Source organism: Lagenorhynchus albirostris, chromosome 5 (genome assembly GCF_949774975.1).
Source record: "Lagenorhynchus albirostris chromosome 5, mLagAlb1.1, whole genome shotgun sequence".
In the NCBI taxonomy this organism is placed as follows: domain Eukaryota; kingdom Metazoa; phylum Chordata; class Mammalia; order Artiodactyla; family Delphinidae; genus Lagenorhynchus; species Lagenorhynchus albirostris.
In genome coordinates, this window is record NC_083099.1 from 79,964,617 (window position 1) to 79,988,107 (window position 23,491).

Consider the following 23,491-nt stretch of genomic DNA (forward strand, 5'->3'; position numbering starts at 1 on the left):
ATATCCTGAGAAAACCATAATTCAAAGAGTCATGTACCAAAATGTTCCTTGCAGCTCTATTTACAATAGCCAGGAGATGGAAACAACCTAAGTGTCCATCATCGGATGAACGGATAAAGAAGATGTAGCACATATATACAATGGAATATTACTCAGCCATATAAAGAAACGAAACTGAGCTATTTGTAATGAGGGGGATGGACCTAGAGTCTGTCATACAGAGTGAAGTAAGTCAGAAAGAGAAAGACAAATACCGTATGCTAACACATATATATGGAATTTAAGGGAAAAAAATGTCATGAAGAACCTAGGGGTAAGACAGGAATAAAGACACAGACCTACTAGAGAATGGACCTGAGGATATGGGGAGGGGGAAGAGTTAGCTGTGACAAAGGGAGAGAGTGGCATGGACATATATACACTACCAAACGTAAAATAGATAGCTAGTGGGAAGCAGCCACATAGCACAGGTAGATCATCTCGGTGCTTTGTGACAACCTAGAGGGGTGGGATAGGGAGGGTGGGAGGGAGGGAGAGGCAAGAGGGAAGAGATATGGGAACATATGTATATGTATAACTGATTCACTTTGTTATAAAGCAGAAACTAATACACTATTGTAAAGCAATTATACTCCAATAAAGATTAAAAAAAAAAAATTTACAATGACATACCTCCTCACACCAGAATGGCCAGAATGTCTGTCATCAAAAAGTCTACGAACAATAAATGCTGGAGAGGGTGTGGAGAAAAGGGAACCCTCCTACACTGTTGGTGGGAATTTAAATTGGTACAACCACTATGGAGAACAGTATGGAGGTTCCTTAAAAAACTAAAACTAGCACTACCATATGACCCAGCAGTCCCACTCCTGGGCATATATTTGGAGACAACCACAATTCAAGAAGATACATGCACCCCAAGTTCATTGCAACACTATTTACAACAGTGAAGACACCGAAGCAACCTAAATGTCCATCAACAGAGGAATGGATAAAGAACATGTGGTACATATATACAGTGGAATACTACTCAGCCATTAAAAATAATGCCATATTCAGAAACATGGCATTATCATACTAACTGAAGATTATCATACTAACTGAAGTCAGACAAAAGACAAATATCATATGATATCCCCTATATGTGGAATATAAAAAAAATGATACAAATGAACTTCTTTACAAAACAGAAACAGGCTCAAACTTCAAAAACAAAGGTATGGTTACCAAAGGGTAAAGATGGTGTGGGGGGGATAAATTAGGAGTTTGGGATTAACACACTACTATATATAAAATAGCTAACCAACAAGGACCTACTGTATAGCACGGGGAAATCTACTCAATATTCTGTAATAACCTATGTGGGGAAAGAATCTGAAAAAGAATGGGTATATGTATATGTGTAACTAAATCACCTTGGTGTACACCTGAAACTAACACAACATTGTAAATCAACTATATTCTAATATAAAATAAAAATTAAATTTAAAAAACAAACTGAAGGATAAAAGCCATATGATCATCACAATAGATGCAGAAAAAGCTTTTGACAAAATTCAACATCCATTTATGATAAAACGTCTCCTCCACAAAGTGGGTGTAGAGGGAACATACATCAACATAATAAAGGCCATATATGAATTAAATGAAAAATGAATTAAACACCTAAATGTAAGAGCAGAAAGCATAAAACTCCTAGAAGAAAACACAGGCAGAACACACTGACATAAATTGTAGCAATATTTTTTGGCTCTGTCTCCTATGGCAAAGGAAAGAAAAGCAAAAATAAATAAATGGGACCTAATTAAATTTAAAAGCTTTTGCACAGCAAAGGAAATCATTGACAAAATGAAAAGACAACCTACTGAATGGGAGAAGTATTTGCAAATAATAAGACCAATAAAGGATTATTATCCAAAATATATAAATAGCTCATACAACTCAATATCAGAAAAACAAACCCAATTAAAAATGGGCAGACGACTTGAATAAACATTTTTTTTTTGGCCGTGGCATGCGAGATCTTAGTTCACCTACCAGGGATCAAACCCATACCCCCTGCAGTGGGAGTGCAGAGTCTTAATCACTGGACTGCCAGGGAAGTCCCTTGAATAAACATTTTTTTAAAAAGAAGACATACAGATGGCCAACAGGCACATGTAAAGATGCTCAACATTGCTAATCATCAGAGAAATGCAAATCAAACCCACAGTGAGATATCACCTCACACCTGTCAGAAGGGCTATCATCAAAAAGACCACAAATAACAAATGTTCGAGAGGGTGTGGAGAAAAGGGAACCCTCATGCAATGTCAGTGGGAATTTAAATTGATGCAACCACTTTGGAGAACAGTATGGAGGTTCCTCAAAAAAGTAAAAATAGAACTACCATATGATCCAGCAATCCCACTCCTGGGTATGTATCTGAAGAAATGAAAATACTAATTGGAAAAGATACATGTACCCCAATGTTCATAGCAGCATTATTTACAATAGCCAAGAAATGGAAGCAACCTAAGTGTCCATTAATAGAGGAATGGATAAAAAGACATGGTGTGTGTGTGTGTGTGTACACACACACACACACACACACACACACACACACACACACACACACACACAATGGAATACTACCTAGCCATAAAAAGAATGAAATTTTGCCATTTACAACAACATGGATCAACCTGGAAGGTATTATGCTTCATGAAGTAAGTCAGACAAAGACAAATACTGTATGTTTTCACTACACGTGGAATCTAAAAAAATCAAACAAACAAATGAATTTAACAAAACAGAAACAGATCTTCAAATATAGAGAACAAACTAGTGGTTACCAGTGAGGAAAGGGGAAGTTGGGAGGGGCAAGATAGGGGTAGGAGATTAAGAAGTACAAACTACCACATATAAAATAAATAAGCTACAAGGGTATATTGTAGAGCACAGGGAATATAGCCAATATTTTATGATAACTTTAAATGGAGTATAATCTATAAAATTTTAAATCGCTGTGTTGTACACCTGAAACTAATATGTTATAAATCAACTAGACCTCAATAAAAAATTTTTTTTTAATTCATCCAAATAAAAATTAATAATGAGATATCTCAAACGGTCTGTATGTAATATTACTTAATTTGGGGTAAAGAGTATAACACATGGATGTCTTATTTGGAACAAGAAACAAAAGGCCCTAGTGTGTGCTCCCTGTCCAGGTGGCTTTCTTCGTTTGGGCTACATCCACACAAAGGGAAGAAGTTAGGACTTGCCCAGCTTGCCCACAGACAAGTCCCACTGATTCCTTTACATCTCGTGCCCACTCCAGCTCCTTCCCCTCAGAGCCAGGAGAAGCTGGGGAGGGGGGTCACAAACTAGTAACTATTAAACAGAGGATTTCCCCCCCTCCTTCAGTTCCCTCAGGTGGAATTGATCTGAAGCAGGTTGGACAGAGGAGAAGGAGCAAGGAGTTGCATATTTTCTTAAGGATCTAGAAAACATAAGATCCCTTTTATAATATAAGGTGATAGAAAAATATTATTTAATTTAACAAAATTAAATTTTGTTGGTAGAGGCACTATCATACACTGTTGATGGGAGTATGAATTAGAACAATCTTTTTGTGGGGGCAGTTTGGTGGTATCTATCAAAATATAAAACACACATACCTTATTTCCAGCACTGTACTGCTAGGAGTTTACTCTCAGAAGCATGACCAGGGTGTTCACTGCTATTTATAGGAAAACACACCGGGAACAAACTAGATGCTTATTGCTGGGGTGGGTACTGGTTTAAAAAAGTACAATCATGTAATGGGAAAACAAGATATTTCTTTGTTCTCGTCCAATGCATTAGAACTACCATTCCTTTCTCACTGGTTACGTGATCTTAAATATTAACATTTCTCTTAAACCTGTCTAGAATTCCCCTGCAAACTCTAAAGCCTCCCAAGCTCTTACTTCACTTAAATATTTTTTTAACATCTTTATTGGGGTATAATTGCTTTACAATGGTGTGTTAGTTTCTGCTTTATAACAAAGTGAATCAGCTATACATATACATATGTTCCCATATCTCTTCCCTCTTGCGTCTCCCTCCCTCCCTATCACTTAAATATTAATCTTCTGGTTGCATCCTTCCATCTGGGATCAGGACTGTCACCAACAGTCTGAAAGCTCTGGAAGAACACTGTTTTTAAAAACACATATTTTTTCTCCTTCTCTATCGACTAAAAGCATCAATCTTTAAAAACATGCCACTTTTGGCAAACGATAAGTGAGGATATTTATACTGAGATCAGTCCTGGCAGGAACAGGAGATATTGTGACTCACGCAGAGCTGCAGAGTCAATTTAGGTCTGTCAGGCTTCTCAGCTTTTCAACACCTGCCTTGCACATGCCCTGCCTGCAAAAGGCTACTACAGTTGGAAAACCCTGTATATTCTCAACATTTGCTTTACATTGAAAAAAAATCAAATTACAAAATACAAATTTATGGTTACCAAAGGGGAAAGAGGTGGGGGAGGGATAAATTAGGAGTATGGGATTAACATATACACGCAAGTATATATAAAACAGATAAACAACAATTCACTGTATAGCCTGGGGAACAAAATTCAGTATCTTGTAATAACCTACAGTGGAAAAGAATTAGAAGATATATCTATAAACTGAATCACTTTGCTGTACACCTGAAACTAACATAATATTGTAAATCAACTATATTTCAATAAAAACCAAACCAAAACAACAACAACCAAAATACACCTCTTCTGGGAATTTGGGAACTGCCTCTTTTTTTTTTAATTGGAGTATAGTTGCTTTACGATGGTGTGTTAGTTTCTGCTGTAGACAAAGTGAATCAGCTGTACGTATACATACATCCCCTCCCTCTCGAGCCTCCCCCCCACCACCAACCCTCCATCCCACCCCTCGGGAATTGCCTCTTCAAGAAGGTTTGGATTTTGACGCTCCATCAAACTTATTAGAACTGCACCTATCCATACTAGAGGTGATTGTATTCTGCAGTCAGACAGCATCGAGGGAACCTGACCTCTGAAATAAGAAAATGCAGTGATTCTCCTTCAGAATTTTCCCCATACCTCTGCTCAGCTGTAAATCTCTGGAATATTGAAAATAGTTTCTACCTTTAAAAAGATCATCACGGGCTTCCCTGGTGGCGCAGTGGTTGAGAGTCCGCCTGCCGATGCAGGGGACACGGGTTCGTGCCCTAGTCTGGGAAGATCACACATGCCACGGAGTGGCTGGGCCTGTGAGCCATGGCCGCTGAGCCTGCGTGTCCAGAGCCTGTGCTCCGCAACGGGAGAGGCCACAACAGTGAGAGGCCCGCGTACCACAAAAAAAAAAAAAAAAAAAAAAAAAAGAATGAATAAATAAATAAATAAAATTAAAAAAAAAAAACATCATCACGTGGAACATTTGCATTGGCTTACCTTTTTCTTTGACAAAGTCCTTTTGCAACTCTGGGATCAGGAAACTATAAACCAACTCGGCAACGATCTCCTCTGACTGAAGCTGAGTTCGACTAAAAAGTAAAAAACAAATTAAACGAGTATTTCCTTTGTTGCCTTACTTGAGCTGCCGATTTATACTTGGATCCTCCTTGTTTGTGTAAGGAACTCCACTGCTCAAATCCCACCACTGCCTTTTCCTTAAGTGATCTGAAGTAGCACATTCCTGGTGAGTTTGGTTAACTCCATGGAAAATCCAAATTTGTCCTTTACTTAGCCTGCCTACCAGGACGGGAGTGTTAGAGATACAACTTACAAATGGAAGCCAGAAACCCTGCGGTGATGTCCAAGTAAAATTGGCCATACTTAATCACATTGCTTTCATGCTTTGTGATATTCTAAAAGTAAGAAATATGAAAGTGCTCCAGACTGCAGAGGATAACTGAAAATTCTATTCCCAATGCTCTTACCATACAAAGGTACAGGCCTGCTGGCTGCTGCTAAAACAATGCATACTGAAGCATGAGTTATATATTTGTTTCTCCTTGGTGGTAAAATCTTAAGCTCTTGAAGAATACATATGAGTAACAGCAAAAGGCTGTCCATCCCACCATCTGTCCCCTTGGTACACACCGGCTTTCCATTTCATAAGCAATGTCATTGATTTCCTCAGCCATCTTCTCTATTTCTGCCCTGGCTTGTTCTTCTGCAGTATTCTCTTCAGTGTTCAGTATTATATCCTCCAGATAGGAAGTTACAGTACTTTGGTGAACTTTAATTACCTGCAAAACCCCAAAATACTCCAGTTACTCAGAATAGGAATGCTACTACTGTACACAAGAAAAATGCATGAATATTGGTTGACTTTTTTAGCACATCTACTTCATTCATCAGTAGTCCCCTCATTCATTATTCTTTTGTTTTTTAAACTACAGATAGTCTGTTTCTAATCCACCTGTCTACCCACTCTGGGAAGCCCCTACCTATCTGGCTCATTTTAGAATTATGGGGTGGGCGATACAACACTGCAGAAGGATCATGGGCTTGAGTCAATAACCCTGTTTTGGATCCTGGCTTTATTCTTACCAGCAGTGTAATTTGGTCAAGCTACCTAACTGTGGCAGAGACTAAGATGTATTACACAATGTCCTTTCTTTATTCCTCTTAAAGGATTCTTACAGGGAAAGACATAGCTTTTTTTTTTTTTCTCTCTTTTCATTTCTCATTTCATGGGGACAAAATGCAGGAGCACCAGTCATCTTAAACTGCCATGAGGGTCATACCCAAGGGACAGAAAAGCAGGAAGCTAGAAGGATCCTGAGTCTCTGGTGAATTTTTTTAACTATCTTCTCAGCCCTGGGCTGCTGCTTTTTAAAGCTTTCTTGAAAGAATATAGACTATACATTTAGAAAAGTGCAGAGCACATAAATGTACAGTGCAATGAATGAGGGTCAAGCCACTGCTAGGATCCCAGAGGTCACTGTGAGTTCTACCTGACCACAGACCCTCCCCACTCTCATGAGTTTATGGTAAAGACTTCCTGTTCTTTAGAGCTGTGCTCCCTAAGTTTGCAACCATAAATAATACAGTTTAGTTTTACCTGTTTTACAGATGGATACCAAGGAAGTATCACAAGCATCGAGGGTGTCATACTTAGTTTTGTATGCATTCTGTCTCAACAGATTTTGAGCTTTGGCGGAAGGGCACTTTTTATTTAATGTGTGTGTATTTCTTTGTGTCTGAGATAATGCTTGGGACTCAGTAACAACTCAATACCTGCTTCTTGACTGGCACTGCAGCAGGACTCTGAATATGAAATGTTTACTGAATAGCTACCTGTAAAACACCAAGTCCATAACCTTGAATCCCTATGCCTTCCTTATGGGAGAGACCCAATGACCAGTTTAATACAGTTCAACCGAACAACCAACCAACCAACCAAAATATATTTTCTTAAAGTGTGTTATGTACAGAGGGCTATGCTGGTGCTGTGGAAGGCATGTGCCTGCTCCCATGGAGACCACAGACTTATTCAGGAAACAAGTCACACCTAGATGGAACGATTAGACAGTTGAGTCTTGTAATAGTTCAGAGGTGGAAAGTTTAATTTGGTTCACTTCTAGTAATACACGCACTTGTGTGTTTACATATATCTTTATAAATGTGTATGTTTCTGGACACATTTGTGCTTGTAGGTGCGTAAGTGAATAAGGAAACGTATGGGTGGCTATATGTGTGTACCTCCCATCTCTGCTAATATTGTGCATGTGGGCTTATGTTTGTGAGTGTATCTTAACTTATAGATGTGCAAAAGTGTGTATGTGTTTAAAATATGAGTCTATGACTTTCTGTATCTATGTTTCTCAATATCTACATGTTTTTTTCTGGAAATTTACTCGTGTACATTTCTTGGTTTTGGTATATTTATGTGCAAGCATATTTATCTTTAAGAGGGTCATATGATGGGAGATAGGGAATTTAAATGATGCTGGGGTCCAGAGATGGATACATTTTTTACATAAATGTTCCTTAAATCAGGCTGGAAGGGTCATCTTAACCCTTTCTTGCCCCTCCTAGACATGCTGACATTTCCTGGGATCATTCCCACTTAAGAGATACCTTCCTAGAAGCCTCTCACCAGCTTCTTCCTTTCCGTGTTTCTGAGTATAGTGGTTCCTCTGTCTCTTTCCTTTTATTCTCACTCCCAACTGGTTCTTCCCATCCCAGCTGGTTTTTCCTTAGTGATATTAGGTAGAGGATAGTAAATTCTGGTTTGCTAAAAATTTCTACATTTCAGCAACTTTTTTTTTTTTTGCAGTATGCAGGCCTCTCACTGTTGGGGCCTCTCCCGTTGCGAAGCACAGGCTCCGGACGCGCAGGCTCAGCAGCCATGGCTCACGGGCCTAGCCGCTCCGCGGCATGTGGGATCTTTCCTGACCGGGGCACGAACCCGTGTCCCCTGCATCGGCAGGCGGACTCTCAACCACTGGACCGCCAGGGAAGCCCTCAGTAACTCTTTTTAAGGAAAAATGTGTTAGGATGGTAGGAAGCTAGAATATGAATTATTATTATAGGCTGTATGACACTATAGTTAAAAAGCTTTAACCCAAACTTTTTAAAGCTGTATAGAGGATGGGAAGTCTGTTTAATTTTAATCAATTTCTTATCTGAAAAAACACATACCAAATACTATTCAGGGGTCAATCCTAATTCCATGGGAATTGGGTAAATCCTTTGAATCCCAGATCAAATAAGAAGACCCCAACTTGACATAACATTTTTTTTTTTTTTTTTTTTTTTTACTTGAGGAGCTCAAAACTATCCACATATATTAATACAATTCAGACAGCCTCTTAGATAGGAATTTTTTTAAGTTCCAGGTTGGCTCTTTCTGCCTTTCCCATGTGGCCCGCATCTGCACAAGGGAAACTCACACAGCCTTTGCCTTAGCATATTCTGGGTGTGCTGGCCGCCCATGCAGCCTCTTCTGTGCCCACCTCCCCTCAGCCTGCCCAGCTTCCTCCTCTCCATTCCGGGGGTGAGATGCCTTAACTGAAAGAATACACATCAAGCTCTCCAAGAAAGGGGAAGTACTCGTTGCCACCTCTGGGTGTGATTTTTGGGGGAATTAGTCACAGCACAGCTCCCTTTAAAGAAATCTTCCTCACAAATCCCCTCCCATTTTAACACTTGAGCTTTTGTATACTTGATGAGGGTGAGAGTGCTTTGAGGTATTACTGGTTCCTCAGATTTCCTCTGAGTTTGCATCTTGGTCACTTTGGAATTTCACATCTATTGGGTCTTGGTCAGAATTCGAATTTACCAGCCTGGCATTCCTAATTCCCAAGATTGTATCTTTAGTCAAAATCTCTCTTCGAAACTCTATCTTGTATATCCATCTGCTGAAATGCCACCTCCACTAAGATGTCTCAAACTTAATATAAATCATTCATTCCACTCCTGCCCCTAAACCTATTACACCCTCAGCTTTCCCGCCTCAGTAAATAGAACCGTCACCTCCCCACTCACTGACACCGGAAACTGGACATCATACTTGACTTTACCCCATTTCTCACTCTGGCCTGAGTTACTTCATCAGTCTCCTTCCAGGTCTCCTTGTTTCCACCCTGTCCTCCCCTACAACCTGTTCACACAGCAAAGCAGAGTGACTTCTTCAAAATATGTCACCGGGCCCCATTTGTTTCCTTCATGAAACTTAACACATTTTCTGATCCTACACTTATTCGTATGTTATATAGGATTTAAGCACCAGGAGAGAAGGGGCCACACCTGGTTTTTCCCTCCAAAGTAGCCCCAGTGCCTTTGCACAGTGCTGGGCATACCATAGGAACTCAATACATTATTTGTTGAAGACAATGAAAAACAAAAAACGAAAGTCATTTCATATCATGAGTTTCCTGGCAACGTCCCCACTTGCCTCCTTAAATATCTGGTCCTCCTCCTGCAGGCGCCTCTCTTCCACCTGGCGCCGGCCACTCTCTTCGGCTTCACGCATCCTGCGCTGCCTCTCGGCCAACATGACCAGGGCGTGGACCCTCCTCTCCTCCTGCAGTCTCACCAGCTCTTTGGACAGGAAGTCAAACATGTCTGCCAGCACCCATCCTTCCAGTCCAGCCAAATGGTTTTCAATCAGTGACACCTTAAAAATAATAATGTAACTATGAGGATACAAATTCCACTAAGAATGGTGATTTATGAGGAGGGATGCTGGATTATCCTTGACAGTCACTTCACTTTCAGAATGCACTTAGTTTTTATTAGGAATATTATCTCCAGACTGGCCGCATCCCAAGGGTTTTACTAGGAAAACTTACGATACAAACTTAGACTTGAGAAAGTAGATTGCTCAGTTAGTCACTGACGGATGATCGTCTTCAAATTATAAAGGGGATTTAGCAAAACATTTGTTAGTGTCCACACAGAATTTTTTTTTCCTTTCAATTTTATCCAGAAGGTAAAGTGCTTGGGTCTCCCCAGACGTGAAGGGAAATGTCAAGGTTTTTATTAAAAGATAATGTTGGAGTTCAAAAAAATAGAATCGCTTAAAAATTCACTCATGATACCTTTTAATTTTTCAATGCTTTGTCCTTTAACACAAGTTTGGGGAATTTTAAGATCTTCGGTAACATGAAAGTAGAAAACCTTAGTACTGTTTATTCATTTAAATAATTTCAAAGTCAGTAAGAACTATCTTTGAAACAGAGCAGGAAACAAGCCTACATGTCTGTGTAATCACTGAGGTAAAATAAGGGCTAGGGGCCTAGAGTTCTTGGCCAGGAGTAAGCCACAGTATCTATTTATGGATCTCTCTGTGCTGGCTTTGGCACCGGGGGAACAAAAGTGTTTGAGAAGATTGTACTGTGCTCCTGCTCCTATCCTCCGGGATAAGGGGAAAAGGCTCTTCTCCCAGGCACTTGCTGCTCTCACACTGACGGTTCTCCCTCAATATGAGAGAAGGAGAAAATGAGAGGATCGGCATTGCTGTAGGTACCCGTGGGGTGCCCACTCCCCCAGATGCCTGCATCTTACTGGTGTATCCAGGAACAGCTGAAGGCAAGCAGGGTGAGTTTGTGGCTATGTGACAGTTCTTCCCATTAATTCCTCCCTTAGCTCTTAGCTGTCATGATGTCTATCAAGTATTTATCCACTAAATGAGGTAGATGGGTTGAAAATCCTGGATTGTCTTAGCTGTAGCTGCTAAAGTCTATAATCAGAAACCAGAAGGGGCCAAGGAGGGCATTTTTCCGTCCAGGTCCTGGGTATTCTGCTGCCAGGGCATTCTGCTCCCTATCTGAACAGAAGTGCAGCCCGTCTCCATCATTCCCAGGGCTCCAGGATGCCCAGATTTAGAGACTCCAGTGTCTGCATTCTCCTCTTCTTTCTCTGGTTCCTCTGCTGGGTCTCACAGTCTGTGGCTTTCTTCCTCCCTCCCTGCAAACCAGCTCCCATCACTCAGAGACCATCCCCAGTCCTGCTGTCATGTAAAAGGAATAAAGTGGTGCTCGTTTCCAGGCTGCTTAACGTTTGTGCCTAATTCACAGCACAAGAGTTACGTTTGTTACTAAAGGTAACAAACTTTACTGTTTGTTAACTTAACTGTTACTAAAGGTAACAGCTTCGCTGTAAGTTTACTTTCTTTTTGTTTGGCCGTACTGCGCGGCATGTGCGATCTTAGTTCCCCAACCAGGGATCGAACCCACGCCCCCCTGCATTGGAAGTGCGGAGTCTTAACCACTGCACCGCCAGGGAAGTCCCAAGTTTACTTTCTTGTAACACTAAACTCTGTGCAAATTGGTTCTTTTTCATTTTGACTCACAGATAAGTGGGACAGATAGTAAAAGTGTATCTACACTGTAGTCAACAACATTAAATACTATGTGTCTATAGACAAATGCCAGAAGAAAGTAGGAAACACATTTACAGTTGTCAGGTTAGAGCTGCAATTAGCAGCTATTGTCAGTCACACAGAGCTCAGACGACCCGGTGAAAGTCACAGAATATCATATTAACATATTTAATATGCAGTTTAAGGAGTATGAGCTATGTACAGCTCCAAAACTCATAAATGAGTGTGGATAGTTTTTAAAATCTCATTTCTCACTTTTTTCTTATTGCTTTAATTACTTATTCATTCTGCTAAGCTCCCACTGAAATATATTAGAGTCACCAAATATTTAAGAAAGATAGGAAGAGAAAACCTTTCAAAATTGTGGGGTTTTTTTCTTTTCGTTTTGCAAATAAAAAACTAAGAGCAGACTCAATTCAGGGAGGGCACAGCCCACTCAAATTCTGGACTGCAGCACCATTGATGAAAAATGCTGGGCTTGTGGGGGGGGTGTTTCTTTTTCATCACATCATTTATTGTTACTATAATGTTGCTTGTATAATAATAAAAACCAAGGGCGAAAATGGGACAAGAAAAGGAAAGGAAAGGAAAGAACCTTGTGCTCGTGCAGGTTCCTCTGTCGCTGCAAGGCCAGGGTCACCTGCTTCTCGGCTTTCTTCACCAGCCTGTCCTCTTCTTGCAGTGCGTGGCTGGTGCGCAGCTCCTGGATCAACTCCAGTCGCCTCTCTTTTCCTTCAAACATCTGTGTCAAGTCAGATCAGAGAGAGCCTTTCAAATCAGCATCCGTTGTGCCAGGCACGAGGCCTCGCAGACAGTGACTTGTGAGGCACTTGTCAACAGAGGGTTCTGTTCTGCCTTTCGGGGCCACACAGCAGGTGTGTGCCACAGAGCTAGCCGTCAGCCCTCTTCTCTGCACCTTCAGCTGCTCAGGCAGAGAAGGAGCTTAGCTACAGGTTAGTTAGTTATCGACTCAGTTTCTTAAAATGCCTCTCAAAGACAAGGTGACAACTATAGGGTCATGTTAAGAAACTAGAGCCTTCTCCTCATTTCCTCTGCTCCTTCCCTAAGAAGCCGGGGGGTGGTATTTTTCATGGTCATATTTTCTTTTCCGAGAGATTTGCCCCTCATCTGGAATACAGGATCTGCTGTCTGAACTTAACTGCTGTGTTTCTCCCGGGGAAGTACTGGCAGGAGAATAGAGAATAATGCTGAACACAGGTTGCTCATCCAGCCTCCCTGAACTTACTCACCATAACTGAGTCTCTTAAGAGTTACAGCTGTCTGGGGAGAAAAACTGTTTCAGCTGAGGCTTTATATCAGTCCATTTTTAAACTGAAGCGTGAGCTTGCTCTAGTGCCACAAATAATCTGGCTAAAGCTTTTAGTCAGGAAGACCGGAGTTGAATTTGGCAGTTAACATAATCCCCCTCAGACTCATATTACTTGCCTGTAAAATGGGTAATTGATACAAAAAAAGAAAAAGAGCTGATATATGTAGAGCAAAGAATATATAATGTGAGCATATGGTAAGAGTTCAAAATTGTAGTTATTACTTAGCTATTTCATTTATTATTCAGGTATTGATAGCTACATACAAACGCAGATAATTGTATTACAACTTTGTGGAAAATTAGAGAATCTACTTGTGATGTTTAGGGTCAAAATTCAGGTATGAAAATTGCTGGATTTATCAATTCCAAGGAAGACATTAGCTTCACACTGCCTTGGGTACACTACAGCAAACAGCAGGCGGTCCTTTCTTGCCTTGTTACTGTGCCACTCGGGCAAACTATGGCAACTCAAGAGCACAGTACCATAGGACAGCAGGGTGCAAGAGGCAAGTCACCCCAAGGAACCAAGCACATATGCGTTCTGTAAATCTATTCTCAAAGGAGAAGAACAGGGCCAGTGGTTGTACCCTACACACCATGTTCTGAACGACTCTGCCCCGGAGTAACTTTTGAAGGTAGATCACAGCCATTTCTATATCTTCTTCTTCCTAAAAGAACAAAGGGAGAACCAAGCAGCTTGAGGACAGTAGCAGTCAGCATCAAATACTTTTTTGAAGATTTATATCAAGCAAAAGATTTATATTGAGCAAAAAGCTAGATGCCAGAAGGATTTAAAGAAAATAAAACATCATCCATCTTTGAACTTATAGAACTTTAAATGTTACTTACTGTATTGTTAAAATGCATTGTTATTTTTCATTATAAATAAGTTATCATTAATAAATTACATCAGAAGCAAAAAATTCACCCACTGTCATGGTATCCTTACAAATTAAGCCATTTTCATTTTTTCTATATTCCTTTCCAGCAAAATCTTTCTTGAAGAAGTAAGTATTGCTAATAAATCCCTTTTGCAATAGTATTTTCATGTTTGATCATGTGTAGACAAAGAATACAGCTGGTCTATATCAGAGTCGAAAATGAGGTGCTTTTCACAAGAATTTAGCTAAACTGGTAAAATAAGAACATAATGGATAAGATCAGCTATCTATAAAAATCACCTTAAATAAGTGTATGTCAAAAGCAGAAAGATCAGAGTCTGCAAATTTACTTAAAGCCCCTCTGAATGCAAAAGTAATCAACAGTGGAATCAATGGCATTAACACTCGTGAATGACAACGTGTTAACCACAGGCAGTGGTCGGCACAAAGTCTAGAAAAGGGGACACTGCCCAGAAGCACATCGTGTCCAGTCAGCGGGAGCATTCCAGTCCCTCCAGAGACATCAGAGCTATCGGAGGTGCTAGTGAGATCTCCCGTCAACTCCCCTCCCTCTGACAAAGCACAACAACCTTCTGTACAATTTGGCTTCTTGTGAGAACTGCCCTGTATTGGGAGATAACAAGCTGACCTCCCAAGAACAATATCCTGATATACCAGGCAGTTATATTTCTCTCCGTAAAGTGACAAATTTGCGTTGTGGCATCTCCAGTAGTTTCTTGTAGGTTTAGTCTGAGTCAGTCCTTTAAATCCAAACCAACTATGGAATGTTGACCAAACTGAGTCTGGGGCCCTGCAAAGGTGAGGTACGGCCCTGGTCAGGGTGAACTCTCTGAGCCAGTCTTGATGTCACCTCTGGTATTGCATTCCTCTCTAATTCCAGCTGTCGTCAGCCACTTCCTCATGTGGGAAGACAGTTACAGTAAATGATCATAATTCGATCTTCTTTTTTTTTTTATTTGATGTACATCAGAATTACCTTCTGATGCCAATTTTTCTTGGGAAGATTTTCTTCTTTGTGTTTTTATTCTTGAAAAGGATTGACTTTAGATTTCATTTCATTTTGCTTGTTTTTGTGTGTGCATTTGAAACATAAGGATAAAGGCAACGTAAGTCAGATCTTGGGAAATGAACACTTACGTTAGGTTTGTTTTTAACCCAAACTATCTGAAGAATAAACAGCAATACTGAATTTAGCTTTTCACATAAAAGAACCTTCAAACTTACATTGGAATTCATCTCCAAAGTTGGAGTTGGAAGTCGAGGTTGAGGTATTGGCTTTCTTTGAAGAAAACGCAATGGTTTCTTTGCTTCGGGGCCCTTATTCTTCTTTTCCAACAGTGCCTGAAATAACACACCAGTGAGTGTCATTTCTTACCTTTGTATTTTTTTCCCACTACCAAATCTAGGCCACAGATCTGAATATCAGTCAGAAAGAATTTTCTCTATGGCCATGCTAGGACGGTTTGAGAAAGTCCAAACCAGGGTGCACCTATGATATTCCCATGCATAAGTTAACCACTGAACAAACATGAAACATATTCTAGGTGTATCCATTTTAATCAAAAGTTTTGGAGGAAAAAAAAAAAGTTTTGGAGGCTTTAAACATTTTTTTTTTGAGTTTCTGAAAGGTTCTGTCATGTGTATATGCAAGCAAAACCCCCAACTCCTACCGTTCCACATGAGCTAATTTGCTGTTTTAAATGACTGCCTGGGCAATAGAAAATTGTCCTGTGTAGTAAACGACTGAAATATTTAGTATGTTTTGTTGTTATGGGGGAACTAAGGGGCATTAAATGGCAATTATCTCAAAGTGAAGAGAGCTTTACTTTGGGCTTGAAATCCTACACATCAAGATTTTTGAATATGGTTCCTTGTGGAAGAGTGTATGTGTTTCTGTTTAAACATGCACTTTATTTTCTTACTTTTGATCATCAAAAATCCTGCCAAAATTACACATAAGATTTTGTTCATCAGTTCCATTTTCAGATATAGCGGGATACTTTTTAACTTAAAAGTATCAAAAATTCTGATCTCTGTGATTTTAAAATCACACTTCCATTACTTTTTCATCACATAATTTTTATATTATTTTTTCCATAAAAACACAAATAAATGATAAAACACTTAAATAAGTGATAAAGCACTAAGCCAAGACTTGAAATTAATAAAAATATGAAAATTATGAGTAAAATTTGGAACCACATCCAATTATTGTGGTTGTAACAGAGCATCCGAGTTTCCTGAAAATAAATCTGATGGCAAATATATGTAATAGCTCTATGATAATCCAAACTAATGAATCAACAGGAAGCAGCAGCAGTTTAAAAGCACAGTTTGCCCTTGAACAACATAGGTTTGAACTGCATGGATCCACTTATACATAGATTTTTTTTCAATAAATATATTAGAAAAATTTGGGGAGATTTTTGACAATTTTTAAAAACTTGCAGACAAACCACATAGCCCAGAAATATTGAAAAAGTTAGGTATGTCATGAATGCATAAAATATATGTAGATATTAGTCTATTTTATCATTTACTACCATAAAATACACAAAATCTATAAAAAGTTAAAATTTATCAAAACTTATGCACATAAACACTTACAGACCAAACATGGTGTTATTCAAAGTCAAAAGAAATGTAAACAAACGTAAAGATGCAGTGTTAAATCATAACTGCATAAAAGTAACTGTAGTAGATACTATACTACTGTAATAATTTCATGACTACCTTTTATTGCTTCTGCTGTGAGCTCAAGTGTTGCTAGTATCCACTTAAAATGTAGGGTGACACTAATCACCTATGAGTTCATCTCTCCAGTAAATTGCATGTCATGGTAACAAGTGATCTCTAGCAGTTCTTGTATATTCTTCGTTGTGTTTAGTGCAATACTGTAAACACTGAGTAACACTATGGGAGCCATACGAAGTGCCACTAGTGACGGTGGGAGTGCTCCCAAGAAGCAGAGAAAAGTCGTGACATTACAAGAAAAAGTTGAATTCCTTGATATACACCGTAAATTGAAGTCTGCAGCTGCAGTTGCCCACCATTTCAAGATAAATGAATCCAGCGTAAGGACCATTGTGAAAAAAGACAAAGAAATTCATGAAGCCATCACTGTAGCTACACCAGCAGATGTGAAAACCTTGCGATCTTTGCAAAATACCTTTTTATCGCATGTTGAAAATGCAGCTTTCATGTGGGTGCAGGATGAAAGGCATACCTATAGACTGTAATATGATTCAAGAAAAAGTGAAGTCATTATAGGAGAACTTAAAGTAAAAGGATGGTGAAGGATCTAAAGCTGGAGAATTTAATGCCAGCAAAGGATGGTTTGATAGTTTTAGAAGGAGGTTTGGCTTAAAGCAAGATAACAGGAGAAGCAGCTTCTGCTGACCAAGAGGCAGAAGATACGTTCCCAGACACCACTAAGAAAATCATTGAGGAGAAAGGATATCTGCCTGAACAGGGTTTTTTTTTTTTTTTTTTTTCTTTTTTTCAGTACGCGGGCCTCTCACTATTGTGGCCTCTCCCGTTGCAGAGCACAGGCTCCGGACGCGCATGCTCAGTGGCCATGACTGACGGGCCCAGCCGCTCCACGGCACGTGGGATCCTCCCGGACCGGGGCACGAACCCGTATCACCTGCATCAGCAGGCGGATTCTCAACCACTGCGCCACCAGGGAAGCCCCTGAACAGGTTTTTAATGCAGATAAAAGTACTGTGTTCTGAAGACATGTGGAAGTGTTTCCAATGATCACCTGGGTGACTACAGTGGTTTTGGCTCCACTAGATACACCAGAAATACATCTACACGTGGAACAACTCCTATGGAACACCTACTGAACGCTGGCAGAAGACCTCAGACCTCCCAAAAGGCAAGAAACTCCCCACGTACCTGGATAGGGCAAAAGAAAAAAAGAAAAAACAGAGACAAAAGAATAGGGATGGGACCTGCACCAGGGGGAGGGAGCTGTGAAGGAGGAAAGGTTTCCACACACTAGGAAGCCCCTTCGTGGGCGGAGACTGCGGGTGGCGGAGTGGGGGAGCTTTGGAGCCGCGGAGGAGAGCACAGCAACAGGGGTATGGAGGGCAAAGCGGAGAGATTCCCACACAGAGGATCGGTGCCGACCAGCACTCACCAGCCCGAGAGGCTTGTCTGCTCACCCGCCGGGGCGGGCGGGGCTGCGAGCTGAGGCTCGGGCTTTGGTCGGAGCGCAGGGAGAGGACTGGGGTTGGCAGCGTGAACACAGCCTGAAGGGGTTAGTGCACCGCGGCTACCCGGGAGGGAGTCCGGGGAAAAGTCTGGACCTGCCGAAGAGGCAAGAGACTTTTTCTTCCCTCTTTGTTTCCTGGTGCACGAGGAGAGGGGATTAAGAGCCCTGCTTAAAGGAGCTCCAGAGACGGGCGCGAGCCACGGCTAAAAGTGCGGACCCCAGAGACGGGCAAGAGACACTGGGGCTGCTGCTGCCGCCACCAGGAAGCCTGCGTGCGAGCACAGGTCACTATCGACACCTCCCTTCCGGGGAGCCTGTGCAGCCCGCCACTGCCAGGTTCCTGGGATCCAGGGACAACTTCCCCAGGAGAGCGCACAGCGGGCCTCAGGCTGGTGCAACGTCACGCCGGCCTCTGCCGCCACAGGCCCGCCCCGCACTACGTGGCCCGCCCTCCCCCCCGGCCTGAGTGAGCCAGAACCCCCGAATCAGCAGCTCCTTTAACCCCGTCCTGTCTGAGCGAAAAAACAGACGCCCTCCGGCGACCTACATGCAGAGGCAGGGCAAAAGCCAGAGCTGAGCCCCTGGGAGCTGTGAGGACAAAGAAGAGAAAGGGAAATCTCTCCCAGCAGCCTCAGAAGCAGCGGATTAAAGCTCCACAATCAACTTGATATACCCTGCATCTGTGGAATACCTGAATAGACAACAAATCATCCCAAATTGAGGAGGTGGACTTTGAGAGCAAGATTTGGGATTTTTTCCCCCTTTTCCTCTTTTTCTGAGTGGGTATGTGTATGCTTCCGGGTGAGATTTTGTCTGTATAGCTTGGCTTCCACCATTTGTCATAGGGTTCTATCCGTCCGTCTTTTTTTTTTTCTTAATAATTTTAAAAACTTTATTTTATTTTACTTTATCTTCTTTCTTTCTTTCTTCCCCTCCTTTAGACAACGAATCATCCCAAATTGAGGAGGTGGACTTTGAGAGCAAGATTTATGATTTTTTTCCCCTTTTCCTCTTTTTGTGAGTGTGTATGTGTATGCTTCTGTATAAGATTTTGTCTGTATATCTTTGCTTCCACCATTTGTCCTAAGGTTATATCCGTCCATTTTTTTTTTTAGTTTTTTAAAATTATTTTTTAATTTAATAACTTTATTACATTTTACTTTATTTTATTTTACTTTATCTTCTTTCTTTCTTTTTTCCTTCCTTCCTTCCTTCCTCCCACCGTCCCTCCCTCCCTCCCTCCTTTCTTTCCTTCTTTCCTTCTTTCTTTTTTCTTCCTTCCTTCCTTCCTTCCTTTCTTTCTTTCTTCCTACTTCTACTAATTCTTTCTCTCTACTTTTTCTCCCTTTTATTCTGAGCTGTGTGGATGAAAGGTTCTTGGTGCTGCAGCCAGGAGTCAGTGCCTCTGAGGTGGGAGACCCAACTTCAGGACACTGGTCCACAAGACACCTCCCAGCTCCAAATAATATCAAATGGCAAAAATCTCCCAGAGATCTCCATCTCAACGCCAGCACCCAGCTTCACTCAACGACCAGCAAGCTACAGTCCTGGACACCCTATACCAAACAACTAGCAAAACAGGAACACAACCCCACCCATTAGCAGAGAGGCTGCCCAAAATCATAATAAGTCCACAGACACCCCAAAACACACCAACAGACGTGGACCTGCCCACCAGACAGACAAGATATAGCCTCATCCACCAGAACACAGAAACAAGTCCCCTCCACCAGGAAGCCTACACAACCTACTAAACCAACCTTAGCCACTGGGGACAGACACCAAAAACAACAGGAACTACGAACCTGCAGCCTGCAAAAAGGAGACCCCAAACACAGTAAGATAAGCAAAATGAGAAGACAGAAGAACACACCGTAGATGAAGGAGCAAGATAAAAACCCACCAGACCTAACAAATGAAGAGGAAATAGGCAGTCTACCTGAAAAAGAATTCAGAATAATGATAGTAAAGATGATCCAAAATCTTGGAAATAGAATAGAAAAAATGCAAGAAACATTTAACAAGGACCTAGAAGAACTAAAGATGAAACAAACAACAATGAACAACACAATAAATGAAATGAAAAATACTCTAGATGGGATCAATAGCAGAATAACTGAGGCAGAAGAACGGATAAGTGACCTGGAAGATAAAATAGTGGAAATAACTACTGCAGAGCAGAATAAAGAGAAAAGAATGCAAAGAACTGAGGACAGTCTCAGAGACCTCTGGGACAACATTAAACCCACCAACATTCAAATTATAGGAGTCCCAGAAGAAGAAGAGAAAAAGAAAGGGATTGAGAAAATATTTGAAGAGATTATAGTTGAAAACTTCCCTAATATGGGAAAGGAAATAGTTAATCAAGTCCAGGAAGAACAGAGAGTCCCATACACGATAAATCCAAGGAGAAATACGCCAAGACACATATTAATCAAACTATCAAAAATTAAATACAAAGAAAGCATATTAAAAGCAGCAAGGGAAAAACAACAAATAACACACAAGGGAATCCCCATAAGGTTAACAGCTGATCTTTCAGCAGAAACTCTGCAATCCAGAAGGGAGTGGCAGGACATATTTAAAGTGATGAAGGAGAAAAACCTGCAACCAAGATTACTCTACCCAGCAAGGATCTCATTCAGATTTGATGGAGAAATTAAAACCTTTACAGACAAGCAAAAGCTGAGAGAGTCAGCACCACCAAACCAGCTTTACAACAAATGCTAAAGGATCTTCTCTAGGCAAGAAACACAAGAGAAGGAAAAGACCTACATTAACGACCCCAAAACAACTTAGAAAATGGGAATAGGAACATACATATCGATAATTACCTTAAATGGAAATGGACTAAATGCTCCCACCAAAAGACACAAATTGGCTGAATGGATACAAAAACAAGACCCATATATATGCTGTCTACAAGAGACCCACTTCAGACCTAGGGACACATACACACTGATAGTGAGGGGATGGAAAAAGATATTCCATGCAAATGGAAACCAAAAGAAAGCTGGAGTAGCAATTCTCATATCAGACAAAATAGACTTTAAAATAAAGACTATTAGAAGAGACAAAGAAGGACACTACATAATGATCAAGGGATCGATCCAAGAAGAAGATATAACAATTGTAAATATTTATGCACCCAACATAGGAGCACCTCAATACATAAGGCAAATACTAACAGCCATAAAAGGGGAAATCGACAGTAAGACATTCATAGTAGGGGACTTTAACACCCCACTTTCACCAATGGACAGATTATCCAAAATGAAAATAAATAAGGAAACACAAGCTTTAAATGATATATTAAACAATATGGACTTAATTGATATTTATAGGACATTCCATCCAAAAACAACAGAATACACATTTTTCTCAAGTGCTCATGGAACATTCTCCAGGATAGATCATATCTTGGGTCACAAATCAAGCCTTGGTAAATTTAAGAAAATTGAAATTGTATCAAGTATCTTTTCTGACCACAACGCTAGGAGACTAGATATCAATTACAGGAAAAGATCTGTAAAAAATACAAACACATGGAGGCTAAACAATACCCTACTTAATAACCAAGACATCACTGAAGAAATCAAAGAGGAAATAAAAAAATACCTAGAAACAAATGACAATGGAGACACAATGACCCAAAACCTATGGGATGCAACAAAAGCAGTTCTAAGAGGGAAGTTTATAGCAATACAAGCCCACCTTAAGAAACAGGAAACATGTCGAATAAGCAACCTAACCTTGCACCTAAAGCAATAAAGAAAGAAGAATAAAAAAACCCAAAGTTAGCAGAAGGAAAGAAATCATAAAAATCATATCAGAAATAAATGAAAAAGAAATGAAGGAAATGATAGCAAAGATCAATAAAACTAAAAGCTGGTTCTTTGAGAAGATAAACAAAATAGATAACCCATTAGCCAGACTCATCAAGAAAAAAAGGGAGAATACTCAAATCAATAGAATTAGAAATGAAAAAGGAGAAGTAACAACTGACACTGCAGAAATACAAAAGATCATGAGAGATTACCACAAGCAATTCTATGCCAATAAAATGGACAACCTGGAAGAAATGGACAAATTCTTAGAAATGCACAACCTGCCAAGACTGAATCAGGAAGAAACAGAAAATATGAACAGACCAATCACAAGCACTGAAATTGAAACTCTCATTAAAAACCTTCCAACAAACAAAAGCCCAGGGTCAGATGGCTTCACAGGCAAATTCTATCAAACATTTAGAGAAGAGCTAACACCTACCCTTCTCAAACTCTTCCAAAATATAGCAGAGGGAGGAACACTCCCAAATTCATTCTACGAGGCCACCATCACCTTGATACCAAAACCAGACAAGGATGTCACAAAGACAGAAAACTACAGGGCCATATCACTGATGAACATAGATGCAAAAATCCTCAACAAAATACTAGCAAACAGAATCCAACAGCACATTAAAATGATCATACACCATGATCAAGTGGGGTTTATTCCAGGAATGCAAGGATTCTTCAATATACGGATATCAATCAATGTAATACACCATATTAACAAATTGAAGGAGAAAAACCATATGGTCTTCTCAGTAGATGCAGAGAAAGCTTTTGACAAAACTCAACACCCATTTATGATAAAAACCCTGCAGAAAGTAGGCATAGAGGGAACTTTCCTCAACATAATAAAGGCCATATATGACAAACCCACAGTCAACATCGTCCTCAATGGTGAAAAACTGAAAGCATTTACACTAAGATCAGGAACAAGACAAGTTTGCCCACTCTTACCACTCTTATTCAACATAATTTTGGAAGTTTTAGCCACAGCAATCAGAGAAGAAAAGGAAATAAAAGGAATCCAAATTGGAAAAGAAGAAGTAAAGCTGTCACTGTTTGCAGATGACATGATACTATACATAGAGAATCCTAAAGATGCTACCAGAAAACTACTCGAGCTAATCAATGAATTTTGTAAAGTAGCAGGGTACAAAATTAATGCACAGAAATCTCTTGCATTCCTATACACTAATGATGAAAAATCTGAAAGTGAAATCAAGAAAACACTCCCATTTACCATTTCAACAAGAAGAAGAAAATATCTAGGGATAAACCTACCTAAGTAGACAAAAGACCTGTATGCAGAAAATTATAAGACACTGATGAAAGAAATTAAAGATGATACAAATCGATGGAGAGATATACCATGT

At 40.2% G+C, this 23,491-nt stretch overlaps 1 protein-coding gene across 6 annotated transcripts in view; it reads right to left on the reverse strand.

Annotated features, from left to right (window-relative positions):
- Positions 1-23,491, reverse strand: part of CFAP91 (cilia and flagella associated protein 91) — a 146,907-nt gene that overhangs the window by 35,992 nt on the left and 87,424 nt on the right. For all 6 annotated transcript variants that reach the window (XM_060150538.1, XM_060150536.1, XM_060150534.1 and 3 more), the window contains 6 exons: positions 15,288-15,404; positions 13,758-13,829; positions 12,427-12,573; positions 9,903-10,124; positions 6,098-6,246; positions 5,447-5,538 (listed from right to left, as the gene is read on the reverse strand). In XM_060150538.1, coding sequence (XP_060006521.1) covers positions 5,447-5,538; positions 6,098-6,246; positions 9,903-10,124; positions 12,427-12,573; positions 13,758-13,829; positions 15,288-15,404 — 799 coding nt within the window. The remainder of the gene's footprint in view (positions 1-5,446; positions 5,539-6,097; positions 6,247-9,902; positions 10,125-12,426; positions 12,574-13,757; positions 13,830-15,287; positions 15,405-23,491) is intronic.